Consider the following 13,768-nt stretch of genomic DNA (forward strand, 5'->3'; position numbering starts at 1 on the left):
GCGGCCGCCTGGGCGCCCAGCAGCAGGCAGGCGGCTGCAGAGCCCACGGAGAGCAGCAGGCACAGCGCGCTCACCGCCCAGGCCCCAGCCGCTGTCGCCGGGCGCCCCCCGCCGCCGCCAGCCGGACGGCCTTTCCGCGCTTCGCCACCGTTGCGCTCGCCCGGGCTCATGGCGCGCTCTTCGCGCGTGAGCTCTCTGAGGGGGCGGTGCAGAGCTGGGGTCGCGGGCCGAACGCGCGGGGAGCAGGCTGAGAGCCCGTGGCACGAGGTCGGCCGCGCGCAGGGCTTGGCCTCCGGGAAGCAGCGGATCGCGGCGCACGCCCCCTTCGCCGCCGCTAGCTCCTCCACCACGGCCACTTTGGGCAGTTTCCTCTATGCAAATAGACCCTGCCAGAAAAGGAGCCGGGACCCACCCAGGGGAGGAGCGGCCTGGTCTGCCCCAAGCCGCGAGGGGGCGGGGGCGGGAGGGGAGCTGGTTCCTTGGAACCCCCGCGCACGCCTGGCGGACCCTGCGCGGCGCGCACCTCAGCCCTCAGTTGCCCCGGGCTGCACCCATTCCCGTGCGCACCTCTGCGATTCCCCTGCCCAAGTTCCCAGTGCGATCTCAAGAGGGCTGAGGTGCGCCAAGAGACTCAGGACGCCTTGTGCAGCCCGCGCATTGCTGGAACATCATTCGTGCTTGGCGAACATTCCCCTAAACTTGTGAATTAACCTTTCTGACAATTTTTTAAAAGGTCAAAACTTCAAATCCCTTGGAAAACGAAGCGAGTCCATCCTAGGTGGCGCCTTAGCGCCGCTTGGTGGCCAAAAGCGATCTCTGCACGCTCACGTTTAGAGACCGTTAGGGCTGTTTGCGTCACGCAGAAAGATGCCTCTTAGAATCTTAATTCTCTCCATATATTATCTGCCAGACACGTGCTGCTGGGAACAAATTGTAAGTCCTTGTTCTTGACCTAGAGAGGGTTCCCATTTGAGAAAATTGAGACTATCACACATGGAAAGGATGGGGGAAAACAACTCCAACTTTTGTTGGGCTGATGGCTTAATTCTGTGGAAACACAACTTGGCCAAAAACAATAATCCACTCCGCACATTCAACCTATTTTGTGATTTTGCTGAAAATTTACAGCACAGGGTTAAGGTAGGAAATCCTGAAGGAGAAGGAAGTGACCCTAATGGTGTTTTCAAGAAAGAGGAGATAGTCTGCAAGTCAGGTGGGATTCTCTGCTCTCTCACAGCGTATTTATATCCAAAAATGGATCCCAAGTATCCCGACCAACTCCTCTAATACTCAAAACAATAAACTGCTAGCTTAGATCTTTGTAATCTGGGCAACTCCACAACTGTTTTTGAGGAAAAGACCTGTTATATCCATCTTCCCTCTCACTCTCTGGGTATTCTTAATTAATTTCTGTGGATAGATTACTTCTCTTAAAACTGTTGAGGCCCTCCAGCTGACATTCCTTCTTATGCCTTTAACTGGGAGAAAAAAATTACCTCTGAGATCAGAATACAAGGGAACATGGTTGGCATCTCGCCTATACAACTTTGTAGCTGTGACTTTAGGTAAATTAGGGTTACGTTTAGGTGGTTATAGAGATAGGTCTTGGTGCCCGTGTTATAATCTAGTGTATACCTAACAATATGAAAAATAGTTGCAAGAGAAACTGGACTGTCTACTCTGAAAAAAGGCCAACGCCATTGTACAAGTTAGCACTCCATTCTTACTACAGAGGTAAATCACCCATCACTTATTTTTGTTAATGTTACTGCACTACGCTCACTATGTTCCAGAAGCTTCTGTATAACAAATAAGCCAAGCTCATTAGCCTTTGCTCTTGCCTACTACTTCACTATCTGGAATACTCTGCTCTCAGATCTTTGAACAAGCTTCTTATCCTCAGTTCAAAGTCCCCAGGTCCTCAAATCTCACCGCCTGCAAAAGACCTTCCCAGACTGCCCAATCTAATGTGGCTACACCTGAGTCCCCTTCAGGATTACTCGGGAGATCAGGACATTTATCACTATTTGAAGTGACTTGTTTGTTAACTGTATCCCCTTTGTCTTCTTCACCACTGTTTTCTCAAAGAACACAAGAGTAACTGGCACACAGCAGGTGCTCGATAAATATTTGTCGAATGAATTGAAGAAAGATGAAAATGTTTGCTATCTACAACTGATTTTAAAAGGCAAGGAAGAAAATCCAGTCTTGTGTCACCTGGAGTCCTGGAAGGAACAGACGACATCCTCAGATTCAAGACAGTCTGAATGTAGAGACTCTTCACAAAGGGGCAGGTTAAGAGAAACTAGTAGAAGGTGCTGACGAAGCACCCTGGGGTATCAACAGTGGGAAGCCATCGCCATGCCTAGCTGAAGGAATGAGGGGAGGAAAGTGTCGTGGGAACCCTGTGACTGCTCAGAGCTCTAAGTCTGCTCCACATACTCAGGGGTGTGGCCTTTGGCTGAGGGACACCACCTCTTTAAAATCTTGGCTCTCTGATCTCCTGGGGCTTTGCACTGACCAAACCCAGCTGAGAGCAGAGTGAGGGGTTGAGGGGTTGGGGGGATAGAGGACAGATCTGAAATGGGGGAGAAACCCACATCACCTATCACACTCGTAGCACTTACCAATACCCATCTAGTGACTGCTGCCTCTGAATGGCTCGCCTGTCAGCAACAGCACTAATCAGAGTGACCAACAAGCCATTTGGTGGCAAATCAACTACTTTGGGCTCTCTTCATCCTGAAAGGCCAGTGGTTTGTCCCTCACAGGGATGGATAGCTTATTCTGAGCATGGGTTTGTCCTTTCTCTCTGCAGAGCCACTATCCTTACAGGTTGCCCGATCCACGGTTATGGAATCCCATACAACATAGCAATGGGCTAGGGGACTCACTTCACAGCGAAGGAGCTGTGGGAGTGAGCCCATGTCCATGGAATTTGCTAGCTGTTACATCCTGCAGCAGCCAGAAGCAGCCAGCCTCACAGAATACCAAAAATGCCTTTTGAAGGCACAGGTAAAGCACCAAGTACTCAGAGGCTGGCTATACTCTAAACAGCTGCGGTGCCATCTGTCAGGATGTGGTATATGCATTAAACCAGAGACCTCTGTATGATGCTGTTCCCAGTAACATATGGGTCCAGCAACAAAGTGGTAGAAGAGCAGTCCAATTTACCATCACTCTCCATGACCCACTGACGGACTTGTGCTTACTGTCCCAACTGTGAGCAGAGTTGGAGGTCCCAGTTCTCACAGGGGTTACACATTTGCCAGGGCACACAGCAAGGGTCCAGTCAACTACAACATCACTCTCCATGACCCACTGAGGGACTTCATTCTTACTGTCCCAACTGTGAGCAGAGTTGGAGGTCCTAGTTCTCAAAGGGGTTACACGCTTGCCAGGGCACACAGCAAGGGTCCAGTCAACTACACACTATGGCTTCCACCCAGGGCAGTTTGAATTCTGTGTACAGGGATCTAAAGTCAAAGAGTCACCATCCTGGCAGGGATAAGTGACCCCGATCAGTAGGTAGGGCTGCTTTTTACAGCGGGGGCAGGAAGAACTATGCAAAAAACCTTGTGACACTCCCTGCTCCACTGTCACTGTGAACAGCAGTGTGCAGAGCCCCATCTGATGGTTAACAAGGGCTCAGACTCTTCAGGATAAAAAGTACATTAAGAAATATTTTATAAAGGGATTGTTTGGGTCAAATAGGGTTGACAACCACTGCAAAAAAATAACTAATGTTAATGTAAAGGTATATGCTCGAAATGCTCTGTTTAAGAAGGCAGGAGTACTTAATCATTTTTTTTTTTATTTCTAGCAAAAATGGTCTAAATTAAGCTATAAGGCTTAAAGGAAATAGGCTTCAATTAACTGAGAAAATTGTTACATAGAAAAGGCAGTGTGATACAGTGGGAAACACATGAGGTCTTGACGCATAATGCCTTCATTCCAGTCCTGGCTCCACCAGAAGCTCACAGCTACTTGCTATTTCAGTCTCCCAGCTTCCTAGTTTGTAAAACGGAGCTACTGACAGGAACTAGATTTACTCTACCTGAAACAACTAGAACACCAGACAAACTGTGTGAAATGGTAGTTTACGAGACATTGGACATTAGGCGATGAAAAGCAGTGATCCTTGGGAAATGCGAAATATGAAGTGAGTCCAAGGATTCCCCAGCTTACTCTCTGGAGAGGTTTCTCCAGGCCACAGTGCAGGGAGGGGGACCCAGGCAGAGCCTCCTCGCCCTGAGGTGAAAAAAGCCACAAGTCCAGGAAAGCCAAGGCAGTCAGAATTACAGGGGAGAGGAGTGGAGAGAACTGTAGAGAGAATGCTTCACCTGAAGTCATCACGTATGCGATAAAAGCACCTAAGGCCTGGGATAGTTCTTCCGACCAGCCAGCATGGAAAATGTAGTGATTCAGAGGACATAAAAAACCAGCCGAAACAGCAGTGATGGTGGTTCAAAGCTGGAAACAAGGGGCTTACATACTCTGCTATGCACTTGTGTATTTTCTGTAGCAGACTTGTTTCTCCTTTTCTGACATTTCTTTTCCCATTTCAGGATTCTTCCTTACTCAGGTCTTTGTTAACTGATAGGGCTTGATTTTACCATATTTCCGGGGACTATTCATATCAAAAATCACACCAGGACCACAGGGGAGCAATTAAAGAAAAATCTGAACCCCAAGAGGGTGTTTCAGGTGTAAAGAGCACAGTACTCAAAAGCCTTTGCCTAAGGAGTAGGGAAGAACCAGCCCTAGACTAAATGCAGCTCTGGTCCTGTCCAACAAGCTTAAAACCAAAATCTGAAAAGAGCAAACCAATTCAAGTAATTTAATCACGCCCCATAATAAAGCTCAAGTATATAGGGATATAAAAATACCCAGTATCCCACAAGGTAAAACACAAGGTAAAATTACCAGACATTTAAAGCAGCAAAAAATATATGACCCATAATATAAGAAAAAGCAATCCAGAAACAAGAGATGAAAAACAGACAAGGATATTAAATTATCATTGTATTTCATATGTTCATGGAACTAAGAGGAAAGATTAAACATGTTATGTAGAGACAGAAATTTTTTAAAAGACCTAAAACAAAATTCTGGATATTGAAAAATGAGTCTTTGAGATAAAAAAATACACTGGATGGGTTTAAAGGCAGATTACACACTGCAGCAGATTAATGAATTTAAAAATATAGCAACAGAAACTATCCAAATGAAACAAATGGAAAACAATTGAAACAAAGGAACAGAATATCGATGAGCAGTGGGATAATTTCACATGAGTAACTGGAGTCCGAAGGGAAACCCAAGCATAAGAAACATGAAGACAATCAGACAAGGGACATCATAATCTAACTGCTTAAAAGGACTGGTAAAGAAAAAAACTTAAAAAAGCAATGGGAGAAAAAGACATGTGTAGAGGAACAAACATAACAGCAGACTTTTTGTTGGGAAAAATGCAACCCAGAAGGTAAGCAATCTAGAATTCTATACACAGTCAAAACATCTTTCAAAAACAAAGGCTAAGTAAGTACTCTCAAACGTACAAAAGATGAGAATTCATCTCTGGCAGACTACAATAAAAAGGAATGTTAATGGAAGTACACTTGACCTTGAACTGCAGAGGTCCACTTACATGCTCTTTTTTTCAATTGATCTGCACAGTTCAAACCCATGTTGTTCAGGGGTCAGCTCCATGGTTGGGAGTCTGTGTATGTGAAGGGCTGACTTAAGTTACATGGAGATTTTCTGCTGTGCAGGCAGTCGGCACCCCAACTCCCACATTGTTCAAGGGTCAACTATAATTCAAGCAGAAAAAAACAAACCAGATGGGAAATGTGGATTTATATAAGGGATTGAAGAGAACTGGAAATGGTAACTATGCTAGTAAATATGAGAATTAGTTAAATCTTTTAAAAAGATAACTGATGGTTTAAAGTAAAAATAACAATGTATGGTGGGGTTTTAACATCTGGTTGAGTAAAAATGTATGACAATACTATAAGGCCCAGGAGGGGAGAAAATGGTAGTATACTATTATAAGAGTCTTTCACTATATGTAAAGAAGTAAAATATATCTTAAAGGCACACAGTGACAAAAAATGGGTACTACAGATTCTAAAGCAACTGCTACACACACACACACACACACACACACACACACACACAGTTATAGCTAATAAACCACCAAAAGATATAAAGTATAATTGTGAAAAAATACTCAATCCAAAATAAGGCAAAAAAAAAGAGGAAAATGGGAAGAACAAAAGGTACAAACAAAAAATAGATAGTAAATCTAAATTCAATCATATCAACAATCACATTAAATATAAATGATCTAAACACACAATCCAAAGGCAAAGTTTGTCAAATAAGATAAAAAGCAAGACCCAACTATATTTATTTCCTACATAAAACTTTAAATATAGACAAAATTTAAAGGGTGAGAAAAGATGTACTATGCTAACATTAAAATGAGACTATATCTATTCGTGCTCATTTCATATGGTTTCTAGATGACTAAAACCAAAGTATAGGAATATGATTTGCAGACTGTAGAATATTGTATAAATCAAGAATATAAGGAATAAATTAAGTGAAAATAATAGCTACTATACACTAGCACTTTATGTAAATTATTTCATCCAGTCCTCACACCTCTTCAGAAGGTAGGTGTTAGTATACCAACCTACAGATAGATGAAGAGACTACAGAGAATAACTTGTCCAACTCAATGGGGCAGTCCCAGGTCTGAATCCAACTTCACACAAACCACATTATTCTCACCTGTGCAACTTTTGTGAGGACACACAAAATAGTTTAAATGTTTCTGATTTGAAAAATATAAAAAACAGCAAAATCTTTTAAACTCCTCGATCAACGACATACTCTAAATACCATTTAGACCTGTTGTTTTCATTCATTCTCAAAACTATACCTGCCCATGTTGCCTTTAGTTAAGAGTAAATCCAGCAGCTTTTAAAAGAACCAGCTCTAAGTTAAAAACTCAACTTCCATTTATATTTATAATGGAAAACATTTCAAGTCACTAGGAACTCCCACAAATCTACCATTAATCTTTAATTCATCTCATTACATGTAACTGCCGTTAGCAGTTATCTGAAAGAACTAGGCCTATGAGGTGCCTGCCTCAAAGGATGTTCAGGGTGGTTTCAAGTATTCGTAATTAAATGTCTCAGTCTTTTAATTATGTAGATATTTCCCCAGAATTGTAAGTTAAAACCAAACCAAAACCAAAATAAGAGTGAATATAAGAAAATGTATCTGAACAGTAGATATTGATTGGTAAAAAATCAATTTCTCTAAAAATTCGATTCCCCCTTCCAGTTTCAGTGAAATGTCATAAAAAAAAACAATGTTGGGGGTCAAAAATAAAATTCTTGATAGTTTAGTAATTCCTTGTGTCATAAAGAGGAACAATTAACATTATTGGGAAAATAATAAACAAGTCTTCTGGGTTAAAGCATTTTAGAAAGCAAAGTAGCTACTATTTACTAGTGGGACTACTGAACACCAGGTAATCTGCTTGATTTTAATCACTGTAACAGATATTCCCCCTAAGTAATTTGAAGAAAGTACAGTAATTTACTCCTCCAAACACAAAGACCTGGGACTAGAGTTGGAACCACACCGGTAAGCCTGAGCTCTTTAAATGCATGACTATCAGGGAATTAACTGATAGGTTAAGAGATGCACAAAAAAGGGCTGGATGCTTCTTCACATTACGATTTCAACCTAAATTAAATTCAGGTTCAATTTTTTTAAAGACAATACCTCCAAGGTGCTGTGTGTTTCCTACATTATGTGACGATGACAGGCACATCGGCTGGGTGTCAATCTTGAGGTTCACATCGAATACTGACTGAGGTCTGACATTATCAGCCTCACTCCTCCATTATAAAGTCCTCCATTAATTTTTCGCCCAATGGCTTTACTGTTCACTGATGACTGGTGCCTGGATCCATTATTTCATTAAGAGTTGCAAAAGTAGAAGAATGTATTTCAACATTCATTTTTATTTTTTAGAAGAAATTCTATAAAATACTTTCCCTCATTACTGATTAGTTTACACGATAAATGGGGACCAAAGAAACAGATATCACCACTCTGATGAAATACTCAATGTGGGAAATTCTCTAAAGATAAATGACCCAGTTTCATCAGCAAAGAAATAGAATGGTGGAAAAAAAGATGCATTAAGTGATTAAGAGACCTGAGACATAGCAATGTATGGATCCTGACTGGGTCATGATTCAAACAAAAGCAACTATGAAGTGACATTTTCTTCTTTAGACAATCATGAAACTTTATAGACTCAGTATCAGATAAGAAAATTATTGTTGGGTATGATAATGGCATTATGATTTTATATATTTTAAAAAACTCATGTTAAAAGATATACAGAAATATGGGTGAAATGATATAATATCTGGCATTTGCATTTGAATATAATAGGAAAATGAGGAACAGATGAAACAAAATTTGAAAAATGTTTTTAATTTTTGAAGCTGGGCTATCTATTTAGAGGTTCATTCTTCTATTTTTGCATTATATTTTGAAAATTAATCACAAATATAGAAGTAGCCAATTTTCCTAAGTGACTCGAATTAAGCATATTCACACTAAGATCACCTCTCTTTTAATATTTCAAAAGGCTGGATTGACTGAGTTGTAAAATTAACCTGGCTTTTGAACTTAACGTTCCATCTAAAAATATATATAACGAAATAAAAACCAGTTAACCAAAAAAACTTAGCATTAGGATTTAGCTGGAGATAGCTACTTCATAAAAACATTGATCAACTCTTCGAAGAATTACAATTTGTTTCTATTACCTATTTGCAAACGTGCAGTCTACTCGGCCAGTAATTACTGACACTATTATGATTCATAATGAATTCTTCTGACCATATTTGAAAATATAGCTTATTAAGAAGTGCTGGTGTTTGAAATATTTCACTTGTACCAAATTTTGTGGGAATCAAAAATTTCAAACTGGAAAGTAGTTAAAAACCCACGCCACCTGATAATTTCTTTATTCCAGGATGTCAAGATAAGCTTTAAATACTTGCATCTGCCTACCTTAGAATGTTTTCAAATGACCATACCATTTTAACCATTTTGATGGTTGAAACTATTTATCAACTACTGGAGTAAAGAAAAATGCAAATAAATGGAATCTAAGCAATGTAACTTTCTATTAACCATCACTTTCCATTTCATCCCAAGCCATTTCACAGAACTGTGAAAAAGAACCAAATAAAGTTTTTGACTCAATGAGGTATATATTATCAGAAAAGCACACTGCTACAATCTAAGAAACGTGAGTTTGTCACCATTCAGCCACAATTTTGTGACTCGGTCATTTCCAATTTCTCTAGCATGTAGTCCTTCAAGATTACTCAAGATGAATAGTTTTCAATTTTATTAGTAAAAACTTCAAAAGGTAGTTTGCTACTGTCAACTAATTGGTGTCGATTTCATTCATTTACTATAAAAATTTTGATAAATGAATAAATGAAAAAGAACTCGAAAAAATAAGCGGCAGCAGAAAACGTTGACTGGTTACTGGAAATAATCTATTTAACTGCACGTTTAAAAATGCCTCATAAAACCCAAGCTTTTCAAAATGAATTAAAGATTTGAATGTAAGACCTGAAACCATAAAACTCCCAGGAACATTTGCAGTAAGCTCCTTGACATTGGTCTTGGCAGGGATCTGACACCAAAATCAAAAGCAACGAAAGCAAAAATAATAAGTGGGACCACATCAAACTAAAAAGCTTCTGCCATAGCAAGGGAAGTCATCAACAAAATGAGAAGGCAACTTACTGAATGGGAGAAAATATTTGCAAATAATCTGATAAAGGGTTAATACCCAAAATGTATTTTAAAATCTCATACAACTCAATAGCTAAAAAAAAAAAAAAAATCCAATCAAAAACTGGGAAAATGTGAATAGACATTTTTCCGAGGACAAGCATACATATGAAAAGATACTCAACATCACTGACGATCAGGGAAGTGAAATCAAAACCACAGCAAGATATCACCTCACACTTTTTTAGTGTGGCTATTATGAAAAACACAACAAGTGTTGGCGAAGGTGTGGAGAAAAGGAAACTATGGTGCACTGCTGGTGGGAATGAAAATAGGTGCAGCCACTATGAAAAACAGTATGGAGGTTCTTTGAAAAATTAAAAATAGAAATACCATATGACCCAGCAACTCCTCTTCTGGGTATTTATCCGAAGAAAACAAAAACACTCACTTGAAAAGACCATGTTCATTGCAGCATTATTGACAATAGCCAAGATATGGAAACAACCTGTGTCCAACAATGGATGAAGAAAATGTGGTACACATACACAGAATACAATATTATTCAGCTATAAAAAAAAGAATGAAATCTTGACACTTAATGACAACATGGATGGACCCTAAGGGCATTATGCTGAGTGAAGTAAGGCAGAGAGACAAGTACCATTATGATCTCACTTACATGCAGAATCTAAACAAAAAAAACCCCAAGCTCATAGATACAGAGATCAGATTGGTGGTTGAGAAAGGCTGGGTGTGGGGGGTGAACAGGCTCAGGAGGTACAAAGTTCCAGTTATAAATCAGGGGGATGTAATGTACAGCATGGCAACTTTAGTTAATACTACTGTATTATATATTTGAAAGTTTCTGAGATCTTAAAAGTTCTCATCATAAGTAAAAAATCAACTATGTGTGGTGATAGATGTTAACTAGACTTATTGTGGTGGCCATCTGGCATATATACAAATCCCAAATCATTATGTTGTACACCTGAAACAATTATGTCATTTAGACCTCAATAAAAAAAAAATGACTTCAATGGAATTTCTACAAATAGTAAAAAACTATGAGGTTGTCAAATTAGTAAGAAAAATACCTAATTACAAACAACCCGTATTTATACACCGGCCATTCTAAACTTTTCCCGTTAGTAAGCTGAAGCTCCCAGAACTGTCAAGTAAAAACTTGGCACGTTCAGAAAATGAGTTCAGAAGCACAAGGAAAAAGGCCACTAAGAGTAGGAGCCTAAGAGCTCGACGACAACGGGGAGGAAGGCTGGCAGTAGACACGTAATGATCCCAGAGGTACCATCTGAACCACTGGACATTTCTGATCTGCCTAAGTTATCAAAATTCTCTTTAATTTCTAAAATTCCACAAATTACGCCTAAGAATTAGCAAATTCCCTCTGTGAAGAATGTAAACACTTTTCAGAAAGGGTTTAGCAATCATTAACTTTTTAGTAAGAAATAATACGGGCATTTTTCTTTCTTATTTCCTGACATTAGCATACTCCTTAAAAAAAACCGTTACCCCATATAATACAGTGCAACTATTCAGTAGACACATTCATTTTATGTAGACAGCATCAGAGGCCAAAGCATAATTTATGCAGTGATTCTGTGGTAAAATTTATTCCTGCTTTCTTAAAATTCCTAGCCGATTTTAGGACCACGGTCTTACCATACTGGTAAATGTCACCTGTGAATAACGTAGGGAACCCAGCTTGGTTTTGCTAGCGGTCATACAAGAAAATTCCATGCATTTTATGTTTAAAATACACAGACATATAGTTCTTGATGTAAAAACAGATTAGCAATAAAAAATACCTAGAAGCAAACAAAAAGTTCACCATGTTAGACAACCAATTTGGGTCTGGAAATTTCTGCAGAGGTTCCTTCCCAAAGTATTTTCCAATCAAATTATTCTTTTTTCCAATAAAGATGAACATAAGTATAAATTGCTTAAAAATAACCTTAATTCTCATAGGCTGAGAGTTAAATATTTATTTACTCCATTTGATAAGGAAACAGGTACAAGACATTTTCAAGACTCAAGATTTGGCATTAAAAACTAGAACCTCAGTCATCAGAATTCCTATTTCCATGTTTGTGACTCACTAAATAGCTCTTAGAAAACAGAACTTTTCAAGCTGACTTTCTAATTAGACTTTAATCTTAAATGAAGTGTGTATGTGGTTTTATTAAACAACCTGTCGTATGAGAGACAAACTGGATGCCTTTTCATGAATGCTATTTACTACCGATATATCACCTGACAAGAGAGAACACAAATACTTAAAATTTAATGTAATCTCAAAAGTAAACATTTCCTAAGGGTTCTGGTTTCCAATGCCTGCCTACATAGTTAATAATACTTATTACTTGTTCAACGATTCCAGAAAAAAAACTTTTAAAGTTAAGAAAAGTTCTGAATTTGAGGTATATAAAGAATATTCAGTAAGAATAAAGTAGTTGAGATTTCCTTTTACTCAAAAAAAATCACTTCAAATAGTCAACCTCCATGTACAAAAGACAAGCGATCAATCACATTTATCACTGGACACAAAGGATATTCCAAAGGTATTTAAAAATTGTAATTAATTTCAAAAAGAAAAATTAAATTTACATTTCATTATCAAGACTATAGTTAACAATTATGATACAAAATATACAGTATTTACACTTAACTGTACAAAATAATTTAATGTTTACAAAAATATTAGAATGTTTATTTAGAGTTGACTGACACAGTCTTAAGTAATCTCTTCTAGAGAAGTATACAGTAAGACCACTGATTTCCATTTCATTTCTTTTTTAATAAGTCAAAGAAAGGATGCTGCAATGCTTCATCTAAGGTAATTCTTTTCACTGGATCATATTCTAGCATTCTTCGAACCAGGTCAAACAATTTCTCATGTTCTTCATCATGACAAAGCATAAATTCCTGGACAGGGGAGGGGAATGTTTTTAATTAAGAATGGTATTTAAAAAGTTAAAAAAATGTTTTAAACCTTAAAATCTTTTTTTCTTTTACCTTTAATGGTTTGCAGCGTCTCCTAACATATCTACCAGCAGAACTATGTTCATCCCAATCTAGCTGGTTATGGTGAAAATACTTCCGTTTTCTACAAGAAAAAGTTATCTGGATAAGTAAAAATAACAAAAGATTCACATGTTTACCCTGCACCTACTGGGACAGATGGAAGCATAAACGTCTCTATGCGCACGATTTTTTAAAATCTCAGAAATACTTATATATCAGCTTATAGAATATCTTCCTTAAAAAACAAAAACAAACAAACAAAAAAACTTCCTTATTTTGCTCTGTCCAATGTTTTAGTAACCCATCTAAATTCTTCCCAAATACCATACAGGGAACAACGCCAGCTTTAAAAACAGAGGCTCCTGGATCCATTCCCATAAATTCTGATTTCCCTATATGTGGAATGGGGCTGGAAATCTTTAAACAATCCTTGGGGTGACTTCTGAGGGGCAGCTGTGTTTGAAAACCACTACAGTGTCTTGTCCAAGGATATACAGCTGGTTAGCAACAGTATGGAATTCCAACTTAAATTAATATGACTCCAAAATCAAGCTCTTCTTACTACTCTTATTATTTTTACATCAACTTAAGAAAACATTTATGCAAAGGTTAACTTCAGAGTAAACACCATCACTTTTGTTTACTAAATCATAGGTAAATACTACATTACTTTTTAAACACTTGACTTTATAAAAAAAATTTCTATAGTTTGAATACGAACTATTTCAACAAAGGGCATTAATCCTAAAGTATACCTTGTTTTCTGAATCATGTGTGTTGGTATGGGCCCTAATATTCGTTCCATCATTGCCAGGTGCTCTTTACTATCATGAGTCTGAAAAACAAAGGAAAAAGAAATTCAGTACTT

At 38.6% G+C, this 13,768-nt stretch overlaps 2 protein-coding genes across 4 annotated transcripts in view; both read right to left on the reverse strand.

Moving 5' to 3' along the window:
- COL23A1 (collagen type XXIII alpha 1 chain) overlaps positions 1 to 413 on the reverse strand; it is a 284,627-nt gene extending 284,214 nt beyond the window's left edge. Inside the window, 1 exon segment of the mRNA XM_025040611.1 lies at positions 1 to 413. This exon segment is cut by the window's left edge and continues 1 nt beyond it. Coding sequence (XP_024896379.1) covers positions 1 to 170 — 170 coding nt within the window. The 5' untranslated portion in view covers positions 171 to 413.
- An 11,428-nt stretch (positions 414 to 11,841) lies between these two features.
- Positions 11,842 to 13,768, reverse strand: part of CLK4 (CDC like kinase 4) — a 19,976-nt gene continuing 18,049 nt past the window's right edge. For all 3 annotated transcript variants that reach the window (XM_006923225.3, XM_015598140.2, XM_006923226.3), the window contains exons 11-13: positions 13,656 to 13,735; positions 12,892 to 12,982; positions 11,842 to 12,801 (exon numbers count right to left, since the gene is read on the reverse strand). In XM_006923225.3, the coding sequence (XP_006923287.1) occupies positions 12,661 to 12,801; positions 12,892 to 12,982; positions 13,656 to 13,735 (312 nt within the window). In that variant the 3' untranslated portion in view covers positions 11,842 to 12,660. The remainder of the gene's footprint in view (positions 12,802 to 12,891; positions 12,983 to 13,655; positions 13,736 to 13,768) is intronic.

The sequence above is a fragment of the Pteropus alecto genome, unplaced genomic scaffold (assembly GCF_000325575.1).
Source record: "Pteropus alecto unplaced genomic scaffold, ASM32557v1 scaffold78, whole genome shotgun sequence".
Classification (NCBI taxonomy): Eukaryota; Metazoa; Chordata; class Mammalia; order Chiroptera; family Pteropodidae; genus Pteropus; species Pteropus alecto.